Raw genomic sequence first — 20,704 nt, 5'->3', positions numbered from 1 at the left:
AATGTGGGCGTGGCCTGGGCGGGCGGGCAGGCGCGGAGAACGCGCTTCCGGAGAGGACTTCCGGGTCCTTGGTCTCTTCTTCCTATCGCGGTTTATCTGCAGCAGCGGAGTCCTCTGCAGTTAGTTACATTGACGTACTCCTCTTTTTTTGCTCGCTTTTATGATTCAGGGCTTCAGCTTCGGTGTCGCAGGCCTTCTGCTTTCCTCCCCCTCTGCGAACCACCATGAAGCCGGGCTAAATTGGGTATCCTCATTCCTCCTGAGCGGTTTCGTAGCCCTGGGAAGGCAGATGAAGAGTGTGCTGTCGTAACCCTAACTCTCTTCTTCCAGAGCTCCTGCTCTGAGGGCTCGACCTTGGCATTAAAGCCTTTGTGGAGAGCCTTTAAAAAATTTTTTTATAGCGGTCTTGGAGAAATAAGGGTATTACTAATCACGCTCCCTCTTCTCCATTCAAGTCTCTTTATCGTCTTTGTTATTCTCACAACTCGAAATGTCTCCTTGGTTCTGTAAGCAACTATCAATTAAAGTGACTTGCTAAGGGGGGGGGGCTGAGTATTAGTCTAATTATTAAGGATTAATCTGTTTTCTTTGGAACTTTATTTTGGGCTTCAAGACTAACCCACCTATGTGGTAGGAACATTGGTTGAATTTAAACACAGCCAGCCCGTAAGCAACCCTTTGTTTCCTGAATTATTGATTCATTAAGTTGTGACGAGAACTTTGGCTTCTCAATGAGTGGTGCACAGTTTGTTGGGCAGTGGTCTGTGGAATTGGATTCCTCCTCTCAGCAATGTGTTTCCCCGCCTTTTTATTAAATTTATTGAGGTGACACGTTAACAATTATACAGGTTTTAGGTGCACAATTCCACAAAACGTCGTCTGTACACTGTATTGTGTGTTCACCACCCCAAGTCAAGTAACAATGTGTTAGTTTGAAGAATCATGTTGATTAAGTCATATTTTAACTTTTCATAGGCAACTGGATCTATTTTGGGGTGTATATTTCAAGCACCTCTGAAAGTAGTAGGGGCCTTTTCCCCCCTCTGAGGGATAAGTGTATTAATATCCCTGATTCTTTTAATTATCGTGCTTCATAGAATGGTGAAACACTTTGCAAATGGTTAAACACAGAAGGTTGCATTTTACTCGTTTTAGGTTAAAGTAATAAACAGACCTCTCTTTCAAATCCATGGACAGGCTGTATATAATGGGCTCAATATCTTTTAATCACCTTTTTTGGAGTGCTGAATAGTTTACAAGTTACTGTCTCCAGTGAGCCCGGAATGATAGAATGTAGTGGAAAATGAAGCAATTGACTTAAAACAGTTTACAAATAGGGAGGTCTAATGGAAACAGGGCTGCTTTGGCTTAGGATGTACTGTGAACGGATGCCCAGTTTTGTCCTTCAGGCCTACGTAATGATCCACATATAGGGTTTTTCTTTCTGATGGAAAGGTAAGGTGATTATTTATTTTTTTCAGGACTCTCCTGGAATATTGTTTGGGAAAGTATCATGGACGTTCTGCGCCCACAGCTGATAAGAATTGGTGGACGGATTTATAGGAAGAATCCCATTCAAGAACAGACTTACCAACATGAAGAAGAGGATGAGGACTTCTATCAAGGTAACCCTAGTTGCTCTTTGGTCAGATTAGAAGTAAAATGTCCTCTGTATTGTAGAAGCAGTTCTTCGTTTTGTTTCAGTGTGCTGCTTTGTTGTACTGAAATTTGGGATGATTGGCTTCTCATAGCTCCATTTGTCTTGGTGTGTAAGGGGACTGATGTGTTTGCGTGTAATGAGTCTTAGTGGCAGTTCAAAATCTAGTTACATTTCATCTTTATACAGAGGCTTAAATGTAATATGGGGCAATTTTAGTTAAGTATTAAGATTAGCCATTGATATTCTGTAACAAAAGTAACTTCCTTTATCTGTAAAGTTGTGAAGTAATATATATATATATATATATATATATATATATATATATACACAAACTATTTAAATAAGTGAATATATGTAAAGTATTTTATCCAGTGCCCAGTAATGTTAGCTGTTATTATTGTTGTTATTTTTCTCTTCCTTGCAGACATATACAAGCAGTTCCAAATACACAACTTTTATTATGATGTAGGGATAATTTTAAGAGAGAAATTAAACAGTCAGTTGGTCAGGCTAATTAACTTGGGCTTGGGTTAAATGCATAAATTGGCAGGGCCTTTGAGGTTCTCTGCTTTCTTTTCGTTTTGCTATATAAGCTTTTTCAGTGGACCCTAAATCTTGGAGGTTAGTCTCTTCCCTGATGCTCCCCATGATTTCCCTTCAGCCTTGGAGCCTTTGGGCTCCTTTATTTCACTTTGTTTCTGCTGTATGGAGTAAGTTCTCACAGTATCCCTCCAACTTTATTCATTGGAAGAATTTTATGTCCTAAAATTAAAAACAACTGAGTTGTACATTTTTAAGAGGATGAATTTATGTTATGTGAATTACATCTCCATAAAAAATAGTAAAACTTAAAAAATATAAATATATATTTTTATTTCAGAGAGGAAGGGAGAGGGAGAGAGAGCTAGAAACATCAATAATGAGAAAGAATCATTGTTTCGCTGCCTCCTGCAGGTCCCCCACTAGGTATCAAGCCCGCAACCTGGGCATATGCCCTGACCTGGAATCAAACCCTCTGACCTCCTGGTTCGTACGTCGATGCTCAGCCAATGAGCCACGTCGGTGGGGCAGTAAAAATTTAAAAAAAAAATTTTTTTTTAAATTGATTTCAGAGAGGAAGGGAGAGGGAGTGAGAGATAGAAACATCAATGATGAGAGAGAATCATTGATCGGCTGCCTCCTGCACATCCCCCACTGGGGATCAAGCCCGCAACCTGAGTATGTGCTCTTGGAATTGAACCTGGGACCTTCCAAGTCCGCAGTCCAACGCTGTATCCACTGAGCCAAACCAGCTAGGGCAAAACATTTTTATTAGGCCTTAGTTTTCTGGGAGAAAACAGTTGGGAGAAACAGTGGTATGTACTTATTAATTTTCCAAGGTTCCAAAACTGGAAGATTTGAAATAGGTGTTTTTTATTTTTTATTTTTCTTCTAAGAGCAGGTCACAAGGACCGTCAGAGCAGTGCTCTGCAATGTAAAGTGTTGGGCTGTTGTGTGTGCGTGTGTGTTGCTTTTTTGTAAACCTTGAGAGTGGTTGTCAGCTCATGGAGAAGACTGTTGTCTTCTCGGGCAGATGCTGCTTGTTTGATAGATTTTATGCAGCTCTGTGCAAGATTTTATGGTTTCTGTGCAGGCTTCATGGAGTGTGCAGAAGAACCCTGTGATGGCTATGAGGTGGTGCAGACCCAGCAAGGTTTCCAGTGTACTGTGAAGGCCCCCAGCCTGCTCTACAAGTGAGTGAGGTCCTGGCAGCTTCATGAGGAGGCTTTTCCAGGAAACTCAGCATCAACCTGACTCTTCTCTCTTCCACACTTAATTGCAATGCTTGATTACTAATGACAAAATAGTTTAGGGTTTTATGTCCTAGAATTGCTTTCTTAAAATAATTTTTTATTTTTCAATTACAGTTGACATACAATATTAGTTTTAGTTGTACACCCCAGTGATTAGACATTATACAACTTACTAAGTGATCATCCCAATAAATTTCATACCCATCTGATACCATACCTATTTATTAGAATACTAGTGGCCCGGTGCATGGATTCGTGCACATTGAAAGGAAATTAATTAGAAGAAAGATTTGTGTGGTAATTACATCACTGCAAAATATTACATGTCAAAATAGTATATATAATATCTATATATATAAAAGCCTAAGCGACCATCTGACTGTTTGACTGTCTGACTGGTAGCTGTGATGTGCAATGACCACCGGGGGGCAGACACTCAATGCAGGAGCTGATGAGCTGTGGTGACTTGGCAGCTGCGGTTCTTGGGTGACACACCTGGAACCAGAGAGGAGGGAGTGCAGTTCCGGGGTGCGTTACCTGAGAGCCGACCTCTCACAATCTGGGACCCCTCGGGGGATGTCGGAGTGCTGGTTTCGGCCCAGTCCCCACAGGCCAGGCCGAGGGACCCCACCTGTGCATGAATCCGTGCACTGGACCTCTAGTAGTAGTATAAAATTAAAATACAAAATACCTTAATATTGCCATTCGCCCTCCTTTCTCTATAATAGAAGTGTCAGAGATGAAAGAAAATTAGTAAAATGTATATGAAAATAATAAATTGGTTAATGAATAAACAATAACATGAAATAAAAACAAAGACATGATATAAAGAGGTATGGGCATATTGAGAGCAGATGCTGCTTGTTTGATAGATTTTGTGAAAATCTGAAGCATGAACCAAGACAGACTATATGTATAGAAAAGCCACTGGAAACAGTTTGGGTGGGTTGGAAAGTTGGGTGGGGTGGGGTCTCAGGGAATTACCATGGCAGGGCAAACAGTGTTAGCCAGTTAGATGGTGTCTGTTTGCCAGCTCTGTGGGGAGGGACATCTTAGAAAAGGAACAATGGCCTCTGCCCTTCTGTCTGGCAGAAAGCTGCTCCTCTAGCTCTTGCCTTGATGTCAGACAATTCAGTCCTCACAGTATGTCTCTGGTGCCTTTTGAGCTGCTGCCCCAGTGCTTGAGCTTGGAAGGAGTAATTAAGTCCATGTGTGGGCCCTTTAAGGGGAACACCTGGGACTCCAGCCCTCTGACTTGCTCATCCCCAATCCCCACTGATTTTACAGCCAGTAGGTATGGGGACTTCTCTTCCCAGCACTGGAACTCTGGGCTGGGGGGCCTGGTGTGGAGCTGGGACCCCTTGCTCCTTAGGGGGGACCTCTGCAGCTGAGATATCCCTCCCATTAGCTGCCACTGAAACAAGGAAGGGTTTAGGATAGAAGAAGCAACAGGAGAGAGCCTAGGCAGGTCTGCTTTGGCTCTAGAAACAGAAATGAGCCTAGGGGGGCTGCTTTGGCTCACTGAGAAGTCAGAGAAAAGGGGGGCCTTAGAGACAGGTTTAGGGAGTTAACCTGGCATGAGCAGCTGCTGCCCATTGCTCCTGTCTTATGGGGTCTCAGAGTTTACAGCCGTGGGCAAACTACGGCCCGCGGGCCGGATCCGGCCCATTCGGCTGTTCTATCCGGCCCGCGGAGCCGAAAGAGCGGAGGGTTCTCTTGCTCTCCCCTCCGCTCCTTTACTTTGAATTGATATTAGTTCACACAAACCCTCCATCCATGCTTTTGTTCCAGCCCTCCGGTCTAGTTTAAGAACTCATTGTGGCCCTCGAGTCAAAAAGTTTGCCCACCCCTGGTTTAGGAGATGCATGCCTGTGGGGGACGGGAAAAGTGTGGGCATGCTCCCGGCAAGGAGAATGCACTCACATTTTCTTCTAAGAAACATGACTTGAAAAAGTCGTGGCTCAGTTCCTGATAATATCAATGTAATGTGTTTTATTTAATGTGCATATCTGCTACTACTAAGGTGTGTAAAAATTCCTTAGATTTATGATTCCAACATCATCTTTGAATTCTATGTATTTTAAGTACTGTACCAGATGACTTGTGTGTTAGATTAGATACTGATTCTGTTAAATTCAAATTAATAGACAATATTTACTAGGAAGATTCCTTTTTATGAATCATTTCTGTAGGCTTGTTGGGATCAAGGAACAAATTACCTGGCCAAACTAATTTATAATCAAAGCGTAATGGTGGATTAGATCAGTACTGTGGTTCTCACCCTCAGGTGCACATTAGCATCACCTGGGGAGATTTTAAAACCTTGCTATCTGGCTGCACCTCAAACCAATTAAATCAGAATCTGTGGAGCTGGACGCAGGTATCATTAGTTTTTTTTTAAAGAACTCCAGGTGATTTCACTGTGCAGCCAAGATTGAGAACCGCTCAATCTGGTAGGAATTTCCACTTTTACATTTAATAAAGCAGTCATCCTTTCACTGTGTGTTTTATTGTAGTGAATGTCTTAGAATTTCCATGTAAATCTCTTTGGAGTCTGCCTGTATTTTAGTTGGGAGTCTGCCATTATGGGCTTAATGAGGATAGCACGGACTGTCCTGAGCTATGTGCCAGTCACTGGGAAGCCCTTTTTATATATGATCCCATTTAATCTTTACAACAACCTTAGGATACTTAGGTGTTATTCACTCCACTTTTATAAGTGAAGAAATAGGCTTAAAGTGGTTAAGTGACTTGCCCACGGTTTGTTTGAGTCCAAGCATCTTTAACCTTCAAATACTTCCCTTTCTAAGGTGTGTAGACAATTAACACTTTGAGCCAGCCACTTTTTATGATGGGCTTGTTCACTAACAACATGTTATCAAATAGGGGCCTGGTTGAAAGCACCCCTTACTGATAAGGCCTGTAAAGACAAACCCCTGACAGAGTTGATGTGATAGAATCTCTAGCCCAACACAGAGAAAAACCCTATGTAAACTGGGGACTTCTAATCCTCTTCTAAACATCTCGTAATTTTAGAACTGGCTTGCTACCATAGATCTTAATGGAAATAATTTGGTTTGGTTAACCCATCTAAAAATAAATGTACACTCACAACTGTCAGAATGGCTATCATCAATATATCAATAAACAGCAAGTTTGGTGATTATGTGGAGAAAAGGGAACCCTTGTACACTGTTAGTGGGAATGCAAAATGGTGCAGCCACTATGGAAAACAGTATGTAGGTTTCTCAAAAAATTAAAAATGGAACTGACCTGTGACCAAGCATTTCCACTTCTGGGTATACTAGTATATCTGAAGAAACCCAAAATGTTAATATGCACCCCTATGTTCATTGCAGTTTTATTTACAACTACTGGCCCGGTGCACGAATTCATGCACATTGAAAGGAAATTAATTAGAAGAAATATTTTAATATTGCTTTTTGCCTTTTATAATAGAAGTGTCAACCAAATTCACGATCGACAATGACAGATTGAAAGACACAAGTGCGATTGGCGCAAGCGAGAGCTTTATATGCATCGTGCATGGGCGAATCAACTTAGCCTTTTATATATATATAGAATAAACTTGCTTAATTAGACCTGCTTTCTGATTTAGCTAAACTTTTTTCAGCTCAGTGAAGCACCCCAACTTCTCTTTCAGGTAATTGTCAGCAACACAGCAGTAAATAGCAACACAAAGCAGATTATTATTGTAGATCACGCAGGGAGAACGAAGGGTAAAATGTTTACTGCAGCAGAGTTTGACTATATTCTGCGTAGTGAGAAAACCTGAAATAATTTTCAAGGTCCACCATTTCTTTTCAGTCAGGTCAAGTTTCTAAGCTTTCTAAATATCTGTTTTCTGGCTAATGAAAGGAAAATAGGATTTCACTAAGTCTCCTATCTACCTACTCCAGGACTTCTGTGAGGATCAAATGAGATGAGTCATGGGAAAATGCTTCACAGACATTTGGTTCAAGTGTAAAATGTTTGCACCTGGCTATAAAGCAAGTTGTGTTCCTGGGCTGAAGAAGCTCCAAGGAGGCTAGTTGCTAGGGAGAGGAAGCCAGGTGTTGCTATGTGACGTCATTACCCGGTGCCCACAGCCACTGTTTCCGGGCTGAGCTGGGCTATGGGCTGCATTTTGTGCCTTGGGGTCTTGGCAGTGTCGGCTGTGATTTGGTGGGCTGTCGCTCCGGGGTGGTGGTGGGGCTTATGTCCCACTTGGGGTAAGCCGAGTGTTGCTTTGTGGTGCCAGGTCCACACTGCCGTTTCTCTGTAAATGTCCAGTGCATGTCACGGCAGCTCCTGCGCTGAGCGTCTGCCCCCTGGTGGTCAGTGCGCGTCATAGCGACCAGTTGGATGGTTGGACACTTAGCATATTAGCCTTTTATATATATAGACTAGAGGCCCAATGCATGAAATTCATGCAAGGGCCTTGACCCCTGCTGCCGTGGCAACTGCCACTGCCTCGGCCTCTGCCTGCTCCCGTGGTGGCTGGAGGGAAGGACAGATGGAAGGATACCTGATCTAATTAGCATATTATGTTTTTATTATTATAGATAGATAGCCAAGATATGGAAGCAACCCAAGTGCCCATCAATAGATGAGTGGATAAAAAAGCTGTGGAACATATATACAATGGAATATTACTCAGCTATAAAAAAGACTTAAGTCTTAACATTTTCAACAGCTTGGTTGGATCTAAAAGGATATTATGTTAAGTGAACTAAGTCAGAGAAAGACAAATAATATATGATTTCTCTTACGTGTGCAATCTAAAGCAGCAGTCACCAACCTTTTGGATCTCATGGACCACCAGTGGTCTGCGGACCACCAGTTGGCGACTGCTGATCTAAAGAACAAAATAAAGGAAAAAATAAAGAAACAGACTTATAGATACAGAGAACAAACTGATGGTTGCCAGAGGGGAAGGGAGTTGGGGGGCTGGGTGAAAAGGTGAAGGGATTAAGACGTGCAAATTGGTAGTTACAAAATAGTCGTGGGGATATAAAGTACAGCATAGGAAATATAGTCAATAATATTGTATTAACTATGTGTGGTGCCAGGTGGGTTCTTGAAATATCAGGGGGTCACTTTGTAAAGTATATGATTATCTAGCCCAGGGGTGGGCAAACTTTTTGACTCGAGGGCCACAATGGGTTCTTAAACTGGACCGGAGGGCCGGAACAAAAGCATGGATGGAGTGTTTGTGTGAACTAATATAAATTCAAAGTAAAGGAGCGGAGGGAGAGCAAGAGAACCCTCCGCTCTTTCGGCTCCGCTGGCCAGATAGAACAGCCGAATGGGCCGGATCCGGCCCGCAGGCCGTAGTTTGCCCATGGCTTGTCTAGCCACTATGCTGCACCCCTGAAACTAATATAAAATAATATGGAAAAAAATTAAAGCAAATGAACAGTTTTAGACATAGTCACCCATGCTACTGGGTACTGTATTGAAATCATAGAAGCCAAAATACTGTTGATGATGGGGGAGTTTTTTCTCTTAACTTTATTCAGTATAGTCCAGTGATGGTCTCTTAATGCTTTATAGATACTGAAACTTCTCTCCTGGGATCTAGTAGTCTCATTCACTGTAACAAATCTAATTATTATGGGTTCCAGAAGATAACTTTGGAAAGTCAGAATTATTTATACTAGGAGTGCTAGGCAAGTAGTGTAAATGAATCAATAGATAATCAGGTGGAGTAGGTGAAAGATAGTAGGTAGTGATGGGATTCATGATGAGCTCATGTTCCATTTTTAGGGATGAGAATAGGCTTTAGTCTGTTGTTGTCATATCTTCTAACTTATCTATAGAACCTGGAAATTTCCAAATTTTTAGGTAAAATCTCTCAAATAAAACATGTCTATGTGAATTCAGCCTCCTGAGGTTTACCTGTTGATCCTCTGTGCTTTTGAATCTATCCTGAATGGTAGATGCTGCTTTTTTCTAAGCTCTTTACCCTTATTTAATTAATTAAGGACAATTTTCTTAGGATGAATTCAAAATGTAGTTACTAGTAACGTATACTCCAAAAGGACAAGGCTCTCCCCCCTAAAACTGTAGTCCCATTGGTTGCTGGAATTGCCTTTGAAACTATGTCAGCTTTCCTTTCAGTCAAGTGCAAACTCAGATTTTAATTTAATTTTGAGAAGCAAACAGATGTTAGGCATAGTTATTATTCCTTTACATTGAATTTGGCTGTAGGACATCCTTTTGTCAATGACTGTAATGTTGTATGTTCTGTAAAGCTACATGACTTGTGCCAGGCCAGTGTGGTCAGTGGTTGAGCATCAACCCATGAACTAAGAGGACACCAGTTCATTTCTGTCAGGGCACAGGCCGGATTATGGGCTCGATCACTAGTAGGGGGTGTGCAGGAGGAAGCCAATCAATGTTTCTATCTCTCTCTTCCTCTCCCCTTATCTCTCTCTAAAATTAAACAAAACAAAACAAAACAAAACAAGCACCCACAAAAATAAAACTATGTAACTTGTAAGTTCCTCTACATTTATTGAGCTTTTACTGAAGCACTTTTCTGTAACGGAGTATCTCTGGTGACTTATTTTTTTGGCACATTTTTGCCCAATCTCTTTTCAGTAATTAATTTTTTCTTTATATTATAGGCATATAGTTGGAAAGAGAGGGGACACTAGGAAGAAACTAGAGGTGGAGACCAAAACTTCTATTAGTATTCCTAAACCTGGACAAGAAGGAGAAATTGGTGAGACCCAGTGTATATGTTATATTTGCAATCATTTTTGTGTGTGTATGGAATAATGTAACCCAACTGAGGTGTTTAGTGACTGTATTCTTTATGAGGTTCTGTAGCTATTGGCCTTTTTGTGATATATCAGTATCAATCTAACAAATGGGGAAAGATGTAATTATACCTTATCTTGATTGAATACCTGGGCCTTCATTTTATACTTTACCAGGCACTGATGGGATAAAGCTTCCGGATTTCTATTGTGATTTGATTTATTTTATGCTTTAGTAGCTTGAAGTGGAGTGTGAGAATTGTTTCAAGTTAGAATTAGAGAAAACCAATGAGACCTGCAAATTTGAAATAAAGTCCAGCCCTTTCCATAAATGTTTGCTTGTTTTTACCTTGCTTTGTAGACTCTGAGTAGTGATTAAAATGCCAGCCTTATTCAAATAACTGCTCAAGTGAGGAAAAATAGTTCGGTTATATAAAACAAGTCAGAAAATGTCTGTACCAAACATCAGTGTGAACCAAGGGCAACAGCTTTGAGTGAGGGGCAGTGTGGGGACACATTTTTTAAAAATTCATCCTAAAACTATAGGACTTCTAAAAAATCAACTAAGTTCAGCAACCTTCAGTAATCTATTTTCCATAAACACCCACAGATTGTATTGTTTTAGGAGAAAAAAATTCAAGTACTCTTCTTATTTTGTGCTACATAAGAATAATCAGTGACAGATAAGTAACAATTGACTGTAGAGCAGTGCTGTTCAAACGAACTTTCTGTGATGATGGTATGCTCTATGTCTGCACTGTCCAGCACAGGAGCCACTGGCCACATGTGACTACGTGTACTTGAAATGTGGCTAGTGTGACTGAGGAACTGAATTTGTAATTCTGTTTAATTAGCTGCATGTGGACTCCTGTATTAGACAGCACAGTACTAGAGTTTCCCCAGCATCTTATAACTTCAGTAAACTCCAGCCTAAGAACTTTAACGACATTTATAAAGGACTTTTTAAAAATAAATATTCAGTTCATTAGAATTACAAGTGAAGCCGTGGCTGGTTTGGCTTAGTGGTTAGGGCAACTGAAGCGTTGAGGGTTTGATTCTCAGTCAAGGGCTTGTACCTGGGTTGCAGGTTCAATTCCTGGTCCTGGTCAGGGCTTGTGTGGGAGGTAGCCAATCCATGTGTTTCTCTCATATGGAAGTTTCTTTCTCCTCGGCCCTCCTTCCCTTCCTCTCTCTCTAAAAATCAATGGAAAAAAATACCCTTGGGTGAGGGTTAACAAAAAAAAAAAAAAAGGTTTACAAATAAAAAAAAACTTGGGTCTTTCCTTAAGCTTTAAAGTTCAAGTTACAAATATTGAAATATTTTATAATTGCATTTAAGCTTATTTATCTACTTTTTTCCCCCTAATTTTATAATTACTGTATGCTTTAAACATGGAAGCTTGCAGAAATTATATACTGGTATAAAGGGAAATCTTTTGTAATAGGAACCCAGACCTAATTGCCACTGACAGTTGAAATATGTTCCTCATTTTTGCTATCCATATGGTAATATATAAATAATTTTTATTTTATTTTTATTTTTAAAAATATATTTGTATTGATTTCAGAGAGGAAGGGAGAGGGAGAGAGAGATAGAAACATCAATGTTTCTATCATTGATTGGCTGCCTCCTGCATGCCCCCTACTGTTGATCGAGCCTGCAACCCAGGCATGTGCCCTTGACTGGAATCGAACCTGGGATGCTCTGGTCCACAGGCCGACGCTCTATCCACTGAGTCAAACTGGCTAGGCTGGGTTTCTATCTAGGTGTGGGAATTGCTGAGTCATATGGTAATTCCTTTTTAACTTTAAAAAATATACATATTTTTATTGATTTCAGGGAGGAAGAGAGATATCAAGGATGAGAGAGAATCATTCATTGGCTGCCTCTTGCATGCCCCCTACTGGGTGGGGATCAAGCTCACAACCCAGGCATGAGCCCTGACTGGGAATTGAAGTGTGGCCACCTGGTTCATAGGTCGAAGCTCAACTGCTGAGCCTACACTGCCAGGCCCTTTTTAACTTTTTAAGGAACTGCCAAACTTTTTTATAGCAGCTGCACCATTTTACATTTCCACCAACAAAGTATATGGTTTTGTTTTGTAGCTTTTGCTTTGTAGCTCATTTTTCTAGTTTATCAGCTGGTCTTTAAGGATTTTTTGTTTTAAGACCTCATCTGCTTAGATTGAATTCATTTTAAGTTTCTTACTCTTGATTCTGTCCGCTGTTTAGAATTATGTACACATTCAGCAGCTCCCCACATATGACAGTATCAGGAGGTCGCCTATCTTACAAGCATTTGATGGTCCTTGAGTAGGTTAATCGTATATTTTGTTTGTTTGCAGTAATCACTGGCCAGCATCGAAGTGGTGTAATTTCAGCCCGAACTCGGATTGATGTTCTTTTGCTCACTTTTAGAAGAAAGCAGCCCTTCACTCACTTTCTTTCCTTTTTCCTCAATGAAGTTGAGGTTCAGGAACGATTCCTGAAGTTCCAGGAGGAAGTACTAGAGAAGTGCTCCACGGTAAGTAGCAAATTAAACAAATCAAAAAGTTTAAAAGAAAAATGAAGAGTACAAAAATGGTTCATAATTGAAACAATAGATACAAATTTCTTCTACCAAAAAGGTAATCATTTCTGATGGTTCCTTTTAAATTCTAAGCTGAAAACAAAACAAAACTGTAGACATATCAGCATATAAGTGTCTATATATTATTGAAATATTCTTTAAAAATTTTAAGACACAAAAGGATCATCTTAATATACATACTATCCTGCACCTTGTGGATGGCAGTGTTAATGAGATGTCATTATCTGTAGATCTTCCACCTCTGACAGTCATGGATTATTTGGGGTTAGTAACAAAAAACAATTTTGCATGTGGAATTTTTATATTTACACTAGAGGCCTGGTGCACAAATTCATGCACTGGTGGGGTCCCTTGGGGTGGCCTGTGGAGATCGGGCCCCCAGCTCATGCCCCTAGCCTTGCAGCCCCGCCTGGCACCCTGCTGTGGCCTGGCACCACCCTCTCACCTGCTCCACTATCTCGCCTGTGGGGCAGTCATTCGGGGCCAGGCCCCCTGCTGCTGCCGCTGGTGGTTGTCTGCAGGACAGTCGGGCCGGGGCCTCCCCCCCACCTCTTCACCTGGCTCCCTCAGCACCTGGAAGCTGGGCAGCAGCCCCGCGCCCCGACACCGCCACTGGTGCAGGGCGATCAGGCCCCTGCTTGCACCCGCCTTGGCCTGGTGCTACTTGCTTACCTATTCCACCATCTTGCTCTTGTAGGGACCCATCAGGGCCAGCAGCGCCTCCACTGCTGCCTGCTGCCAGCGCTGTGTTGCTGACGCCTGTCATGTTCCGTGCTGCCCCCTGGTGGTCAGTGAACATTATAGCAAGTGGTCGAACTCCTGGTCTCCCGGTTGAACTCCCGGTTGAACCACTCACTGCCCAGGGGGACAATTTGCATATTAAGCTTTTATTATACAGGACTAGAGGCCCAGTGCACGAAATTCGTGCATGGGGGGCTGTGTGTCCCTCAGCCCAGCCTGCACCCTCTCTAATCTGGGACCCCTTGAGGGATGTCCTACTGGGATCGGGCCTAAATGGGCAGTCAGACATCCTTCTCACAATTCAGGACTGTTGGCTCCCAACTGCCTGCCTGCCTTCCTGATTGCTCCTAACCGCTTCTGCCTGCCAGCCTGATCACCCCCTAACCACTCCCCTGCCAGCCTGATTGATGCCTAACTGCTCCCCTGCCAGCCTGATTGCCCCTAACTGCCCTCCCCTGCAGGCCTGGTCACCCCTAACTGCCCTCCCCTGCAGGCTTGATCGCCCCCAACTGCCCTCCTTGCAGGCCTGGCCCCTCCCAACTGCCCTCCCCTGCTGGCCTGATCTTCCACAACTGCCCTCCCTTGCAGGCCTGGTCCCTCCCAACTGCCCTCCCCTGCTGGCCATCTTGTGGTGGCCATCTTGTGTCCACATGGGGGCAGCCATCTTGTGTGTTGGAGTGATGGTCAATTTGCATATTACTCTTTTATTAGATAGGATAGAGGCCTGGTGCACGGGTGGGTGCCGGCTGGTTTGCCCTGAAGGGTGTCCCGGATCAGGGTGGGGGTTCCCTTGGGGCGTGGGGTGGCCTGGGCGAGGGGCCTGTGGTGGTTGGCAGGCCAGCCATGCCCCCTGGTGACCCAAGCCGAGGCCCTGGTATCTGGGATTTATTTATCTTCTATAATTGAAACTTTGTAGTCTTGAGCAGAGACTACAGGCCGGCCAGGAAGTTTGGCTTCCTCCATCGCCTGGGGCAACTCTAGCCTCCTGCTCTCTCCAGCTCCATGGCTGCCGCCATTATTGTTGGGATTTATTTATTTTCTATAATTGAAACTTTGTAGCCTTGAGCAGAGGCCAGGGCGGGCGGAAAGCTTGGCTTCCTCCATTGCCAGGGAAACGCAAGCCTCCTGCTCGCTCTGTGGCTGCAGCCATCTTGGTTGGGTTAATTTGCATACTCACTCCTGATTGGCTGATGGGCGTGGCTTGTGGGTATAGCGTAGGTATGGTCAATTCACATATTACTCTTATTAGATAGAATAACAGTGAAATGCTTGTGACCAGGATAATAGCAGATAATTTAGATTACAAAATAAGTTTTTTTTTAAATCCTTACCTGATGACATGTTTTTATTGATTTTTAGAGAGAGATGAAGAGAGGGAAAGAGAGGAGGGGAAGAGGGGGAGAGAGAGGGAGAGAGAGAAACATCTATGTGAGAGAGAAACATGGATTGGTTGCTTCCTTTACCTACTCTGACTGGGAATCAAACCCGCAACCTTTTTGTGTACAAGATGACACTCCAACCAAGTGAGCCACCTGGCCAGGGCAGAAAATACGTTTTAAAACTCCTTTTGTATATATTTTTAGGTAATTTAAAGATATATTAATGATTTTTTAAAGAAATTATGAAAGTAATGTATATTTATTATAGAAAATTTAGAAAATACAGAAAGGATTAATAAAAAGTCACACATGGCCCTAGCTGGTTTGGCTCAGTGGATAGAGTGTTGGCCTGCAGACCAAAAGGTCTCAGGTTCGATTCTGATCAAGGGCACGTATCTTGGTTGCAGGCTCCTACCTGGCCTGGACCCTGGTTGGGGCTCGTGCAGGAGGGACCAATTGATGTGTTTCTCTCACATCGATGTTTCTCTCTGTCTTTCCCTCTCTCTTCCACTCTCCCTAAAAATCAATGGAAAAATATCCTCGAGTGAGGATTAACAAACAAAACAAAACAAGTCACCCATGACCTCACCATTGAGAGATAATGTTTTAGTATATTTGTGTGTGCGTGTGTTGTAGTTGTTGCAGCACACATATGTTTAAAAAATAATATGTGTCTTTTTTTTTTAATAAATCTTTATTGTTCAGATTATTACAGGTGTTCCTCTTTTTTTTCCCCCCATATCTCCCCTCCACCTGATTCCCCACCCCACCCCATGCCCTTACCCCCTGACACTGTCTTCATCCATAGGTGTAAGATTTTTATCCAATCTCTTCCCGCACCCCTCACACCCCCTCCCCCCTTGGAATTGTCAGTCCACTCCCTTTCTATATCCCTGATTCTATTATATTCACCAGTCCATTCTGTTCTTCAGATTTTTTATTCACTTGATTTTTAGATTCACTTGTTGGTAGGTATGTATTTGATGTCATTTTGTTGTTCATAATTTTTATCTTTACCTTTTTCTTCTTCTTCCTCTTCTTAAAGAATACCCTTCAGCATTTCATGTAATCCTGGTTTGGTGGTGATGAACTCCTTTAGCTTTTTCTTGTCTGTGAAGCTCTTTATCTGACCTTCAACTCTGAATGATAGCTTTGCTGGGTAATCTTGGTTGTAGGTTCTTGCTATTCATCACTTTGAATATTTTTTGCCACTCCCTTCTGGCCTGCATAGTTTCTGCCGAGAAATCAGCTGACAGTCGTATGGGTGCTCCCTTGTAGGTAACTAACCATTTTTCTCTTGCTGCTTTCAAGATTCTCTCTTTGTCTTTTGCCCTTGGCATTTTAATTATGATGTGTCTTGGTGTGGTCCTCTTTGGATTCCTCTTGTATGGGGTTCTGTGTACTTCCTGAACTTGTAAGTCTATTTCTTTCACCAGGTAGGGAAAGTTTTCTGTCATTATTTCTTCTAATAGGTTTTCAATATTGTGCTCTCTCTCTTCTTCTGGCACCCCAAAAATTCGGATGTTGGTACGCTTAAAGTTGTCCCAGGGGCTCCTTATACTATCTTCATATTTTTGGATTCTTTTTTCTTTTTGTTTTTTCTGGTTGGGTGTTTTTTGTTTCCTCATATTTCAGATCTTTGGTTTGATTCTTGGGGTACGTTGATCTACAGTTGAGTTTCTGTATATTCTTTTTTTTTAAAAAAAAAATTTTTTTTTTTAAAAATATATTTTATTGATTTTCTACAGAGAGGAAGGGAGAGGGACAGAGAGTCAGAAACATCGATGAGAGAGAAACATCGATCAGCCGCCTCCTGCACACCTCCCACTGGGGACGTGCCCGCAACCAAGGCACATGCCCCCGACCGGAATCGAACCCGGGACCCTTCAGTCCGCAGGCCGACGCTCCATCCACTGAGCCAAACCGGTTTCGGCGAGTTTCTGTATATTCTTTATTTCAGACAGTGTATGCTTAATTTCTGACTGGTCCTTTTCCAATTTTTTGGCATTCTCATTAAGATCCTTAAAGGTCTCACTAAGTTCCTCAGCAGTTTTTAGAAGATTCTTGAGTAACCTTATAAATGTGGTTCTGAACGCTATGTTGTCCAATAGTTTGCTTTCCTCCATTTCTTTCATTCATGACATGTTTCTTTGTCTCCGCATTTTGCTGCTTCCCTGTGTTGATGGAGTGGCTTTGTGTGGTAGGTGACCTATAGGGGCCAGCAGCTCAGCCTCCCCAATCACCTGAGGTGGACGACTTTGGTACACCCCTTTGTGGGCTGAGTGCAAAGTCTTGGTGTAGTTAAGCCTTGATTGCTGTTGGTACACTGGGAGGAATTGACCTCCAGGCCAATTGGCTGTGAGGACCCGCTGTGTCTATAATGGAAGAACTGCTGCGCTGGAGACACGCTTATGGTGCAGGACTTGTTTCAGTGGGGCTTTGGGGCTCACAGTCTGCCTCTTGAATGTGTCACTTATGGATGTGAGGAGTTGAAATCTGGTGTCTCACACTGACCACTAGGTACACTGGCTTCTGGATCTCCAGTGGGGTGCAGGTCAGCTACTGTCTGAGGCCACCCAGCAGGCGCTACAGCGAGAACTACAGTTTTCTCCTCTTTGCTTGGGGTTTGGAGGTTTTGGAGCTGTCTGACCCGGGCTGCAAGTTTGCTAGGTTAAGCTGCAATAGGGCAGGTCATTCACATGCTAAAGCCGCTGCTTGGAGATTGGGTGGGTTTGTAGATTGTGCGGGGCGGGGTCTCAGGGCGTGACTAGGCTAGGGCGTGGCAAACAGCGATGGCTGCCAGTAAGCCGGCTCTGTATCTCCGACCGCGTCCTCGCGTCCGGCGCCCCAGCACAGTAAATAATTATTCCTGCGTGCAGCCCTGCAAGCAAGCCTCCCTCACTTTCTGACCCCACGGCAGACAGTCCAGCTTCTCCCCGTAGGAGTTTGGGTCCCCTGTGTTTCCCCAGAAAGGAGTTCAGAGTAATTGGGAGCTTATCTCCCTTCGGGTTGAAAACAGCAGCGCTTTCAGTCGCCCGTCGCTAGCTCAATTCGCACGCCTCTGTACCTCAGCTTTTCAGTGCTTGTGCACCTCTCAATGCTGTTTGCTCTTTCCTTCTAGTTGTAGAACTTCCACTCAGCCAGCTTTCCCATGGTTCTGGGTGATAGACGTTTTGTCTTTTAGTTGTAGTTTTGAAATTGTTGTGCGAGGCAGCAGTTTAGGTGTTTACCTATGCCGCCATCTTGGATCCTCCTTCATAATATGTGTCTTGTATATGGTTTTATATACTGTTTGCTTTGAAATTTCACATTATACCGTGATCATTGTTTTGTCATTGAACAAAAACCTAAATATTTTACCTTTGCTTTGGAGACTAGGAAGGAAATTGTAGTAGTGATGGCTAAAATAACATTATTTGATTTCATTAACTGTTCAGATGACTTGATTTTTAATGGCTTACTATTTTGTTATATGGACATATAAAATTTAACCTTTATTCTATTTTGTATTATGAATAATGATGCTATGAGTATTCTTCTGCATTAGTCTTCCTAAAAAAATATGTTTATTGATTTCAGAGAGGAAGGGAGAGGGAGAGAGAGAGATAGAAACATCAATGATGAGAATCATTGATCAGCTGCCTCCTGCACGCCCCACACGGAACCAAGCCCACAACCTGGGCATGTGCCCTGGCTGGGAATCGAACTGTGATCTCCTAGTTCATATGTCGACACTCAACTATTGAACCATGCTGGCTGGGCTGCATTAATCTTAGTTTCTTATTTAGTACTAGAGGCCTGGTGCATGACATTTATGCCTGGGGGGTGGGGGGTCCCTCAGACCGGCCTGCGCCCTCTCGCAGTCCAGGACCCATCGGGGGATGTCTGCCTGCTGTGGAGGCGGGAGAGGCTCCCGCCACCACCACTGTGCTCACCAGCCGTTAGTCCAGCTTCTGGCTGAGCGGCACTCCCCCTGTGGGAGTGCACTGACCACCAGGGGGCAGCTCCTGTGTTGAGTGTCTGCCCCCCTGGTGGTCAGTGTGTGTCATAGCGACTGGTCATTCTGCCATTTGGTTTATTTGCATACTAGAGGCCCGGTACATGAAATTCGTGCACTGGGGGGGGGGGGGTGTCCCTCAGCCCAGCCTTCACCCTCTCACAATCTGGGACTCCTGGCTCCCAACTGCTCGCCTGCCTGCCTGCCTGCCTCATTGCCCCTAACCACTTCTTTCTGCCAGCCTGATCGCCCCCTAACCACTCCCCTGCCAGCCTGATTGAAGCCTAACTGCTCCCCTGCCGGCCCAGTCGTCCCCAACTGCCCTCCCCTGCTGGCCTGGTTGCCCCCAACTGTCCTCCCTTGCCAGCCTGGTTGCCCCTAACTGCCCACCCCTGCCGGCCTGGTTGCCCCTAACTGCCCTCCCCTGCCAGCCATCTTGTGGTGGCCATCTTGTGCCCACATGGGGGTGGCCATCTTGTACGAGGGTGTGACAGTCAATTTGCATATTATCTTTTTATTATATATGATGATTAGCTTTTTATTATATAGGATAGTCCTGGGAGTTGAAAAAGAGTATGTTGGAGACTTTTGCTATGTATGTCCAGATTATCTTCAGGAAATGCTATAGCATTTTATACTTCAAACTATAGCTTTCTATAGGTTTCTTTTCCTACCCTTGCCAATACTGGGTGTTATCATTCTTTTATGTACTTTTTGTAATTTAGTGGACAAAAAAATAGTAGCTCATGGCTTTACTGTTCATTTGTATGATTATTGGTATTAAGACTTTTTCATATGTTTAACTCTTCTTCTTTGTGTTTTGTTTGATTTTTCTCTGAGAGTGTTCATTTCTTAAGTTTTGAGAGTCATTCATGTTGGTGTGTGTTATATTAGTTAATTTCTTTTTATTACTGAGTAGTATTCCTTTGCTTGAATGAACCAAAATTTTTTATCCATTCAACTGTTGATGGATATGTGGGTGGTTTCTAGTTTTGGCTGTTAAATAAAGCTACTACATATAATCATTTGTGCAGAAATCTTTGTATTAAGTATGTATTTTTATTCCTCTTGGGCAAATACTTAGGAGTATAATTGTGCAGGTATATGCTTATTTTATAGAAAACTGTTAGACCTTTTCCCAACGAGGCCGTGCCTCTTCTACTACAAATGATGTATGAGAGTTTAGGTTGTTCCACATTCTTGCCGACATTTGGTAGTATCTGTCTTATTTGATTTTGGCCTCTTTGGTAGGCATGCTGTAGTATCGCTTGGTTTTATCTGCAGGGAATATATTCTAACACCTCCATGGATCCCTGAAATCACAGAGTATGGAACCCTATATATACTCTGTTTTTCCTGTACATACATACATACATACATACATACTAGGATAAAGTTTAGGGCTTCTCTTTGGCATATCTACATTGTCAGCAGCACTACTTTTGCACTTTGGAGCCATTAAAGCAACATAAGAGTTACTTGAATATAAATACTGTAATACTGTGACAGGTGATCCTGATAATCAAGATGACTACTAAGTGACTAATGGGTGGGTAATATATACAGCATGGATAAACTGGGCAGAGGAGTGATTCACATCCCTGGCTGGACAGAGCTAGAAGGCACAAGATTTCATCATGCTACTCAGTGTGGAGAGAAAACATGGAATTTCCTACCATTTTGAGTGAATCTTTCTCTTGGTTAGGTATTTGCTTGGTTGTTGTAGCTTCTTAATTGGTTTCTATAGTTCTCCCAGAGCTACTTTAGTCCGAATGTT

General features: G+C 42.9%; 1 protein-coding gene across 10 annotated transcripts in view; it reads left to right on the top strand.

Moving 5' to 3' along the window:
- ASCC1 (activating signal cointegrator 1 complex subunit 1) overlaps positions 1 to 20,704 on the top strand; it is a gene marked incomplete at its 5' end in the record, with an annotated part of 127,485 nt that overhangs the window by 266 nt on the left and 106,515 nt on the right. For 4 of the 10 annotated variants that reach the window (XR_013959058.1, XM_080642088.1, XM_080642090.1 and 1 more), the window contains 5 exons: positions 2 to 119; positions 1,482 to 1,625; positions 3,294 to 3,393; positions 10,086 to 10,183; positions 12,566 to 12,744. Coding sequence is in view for 9 of the 10 variants with exons in the window: in XM_080642088.1 (XP_080498214.1) it covers positions 2 to 119; positions 1,482 to 1,625; positions 3,294 to 3,393; positions 10,086 to 10,183; positions 12,566 to 12,744 (639 nt within the window). Of the gene's footprint in view, position 1; positions 507 to 1,481; positions 1,626 to 3,293; positions 3,394 to 10,085; positions 10,184 to 12,565; positions 12,745 to 20,704 lie in introns of those variants that run through there. The other 6 variants (XM_080642096.1, XM_080642094.1, XM_080642093.1 and 3 more) reach the window with 4 other exon arrangements.

The sequence above is a fragment of the Plecotus auritus genome (assembly GCF_963455305.1).
Source record: "Plecotus auritus genome assembly, chromosome: 9".
Classification (NCBI taxonomy): domain Eukaryota; kingdom Metazoa; phylum Chordata; class Mammalia; order Chiroptera; family Vespertilionidae; genus Plecotus; species Plecotus auritus.
Note: the sequence above shows the minus strand (reverse complement) of the source record. Positions and strands in the feature narration are given on the sequence as shown.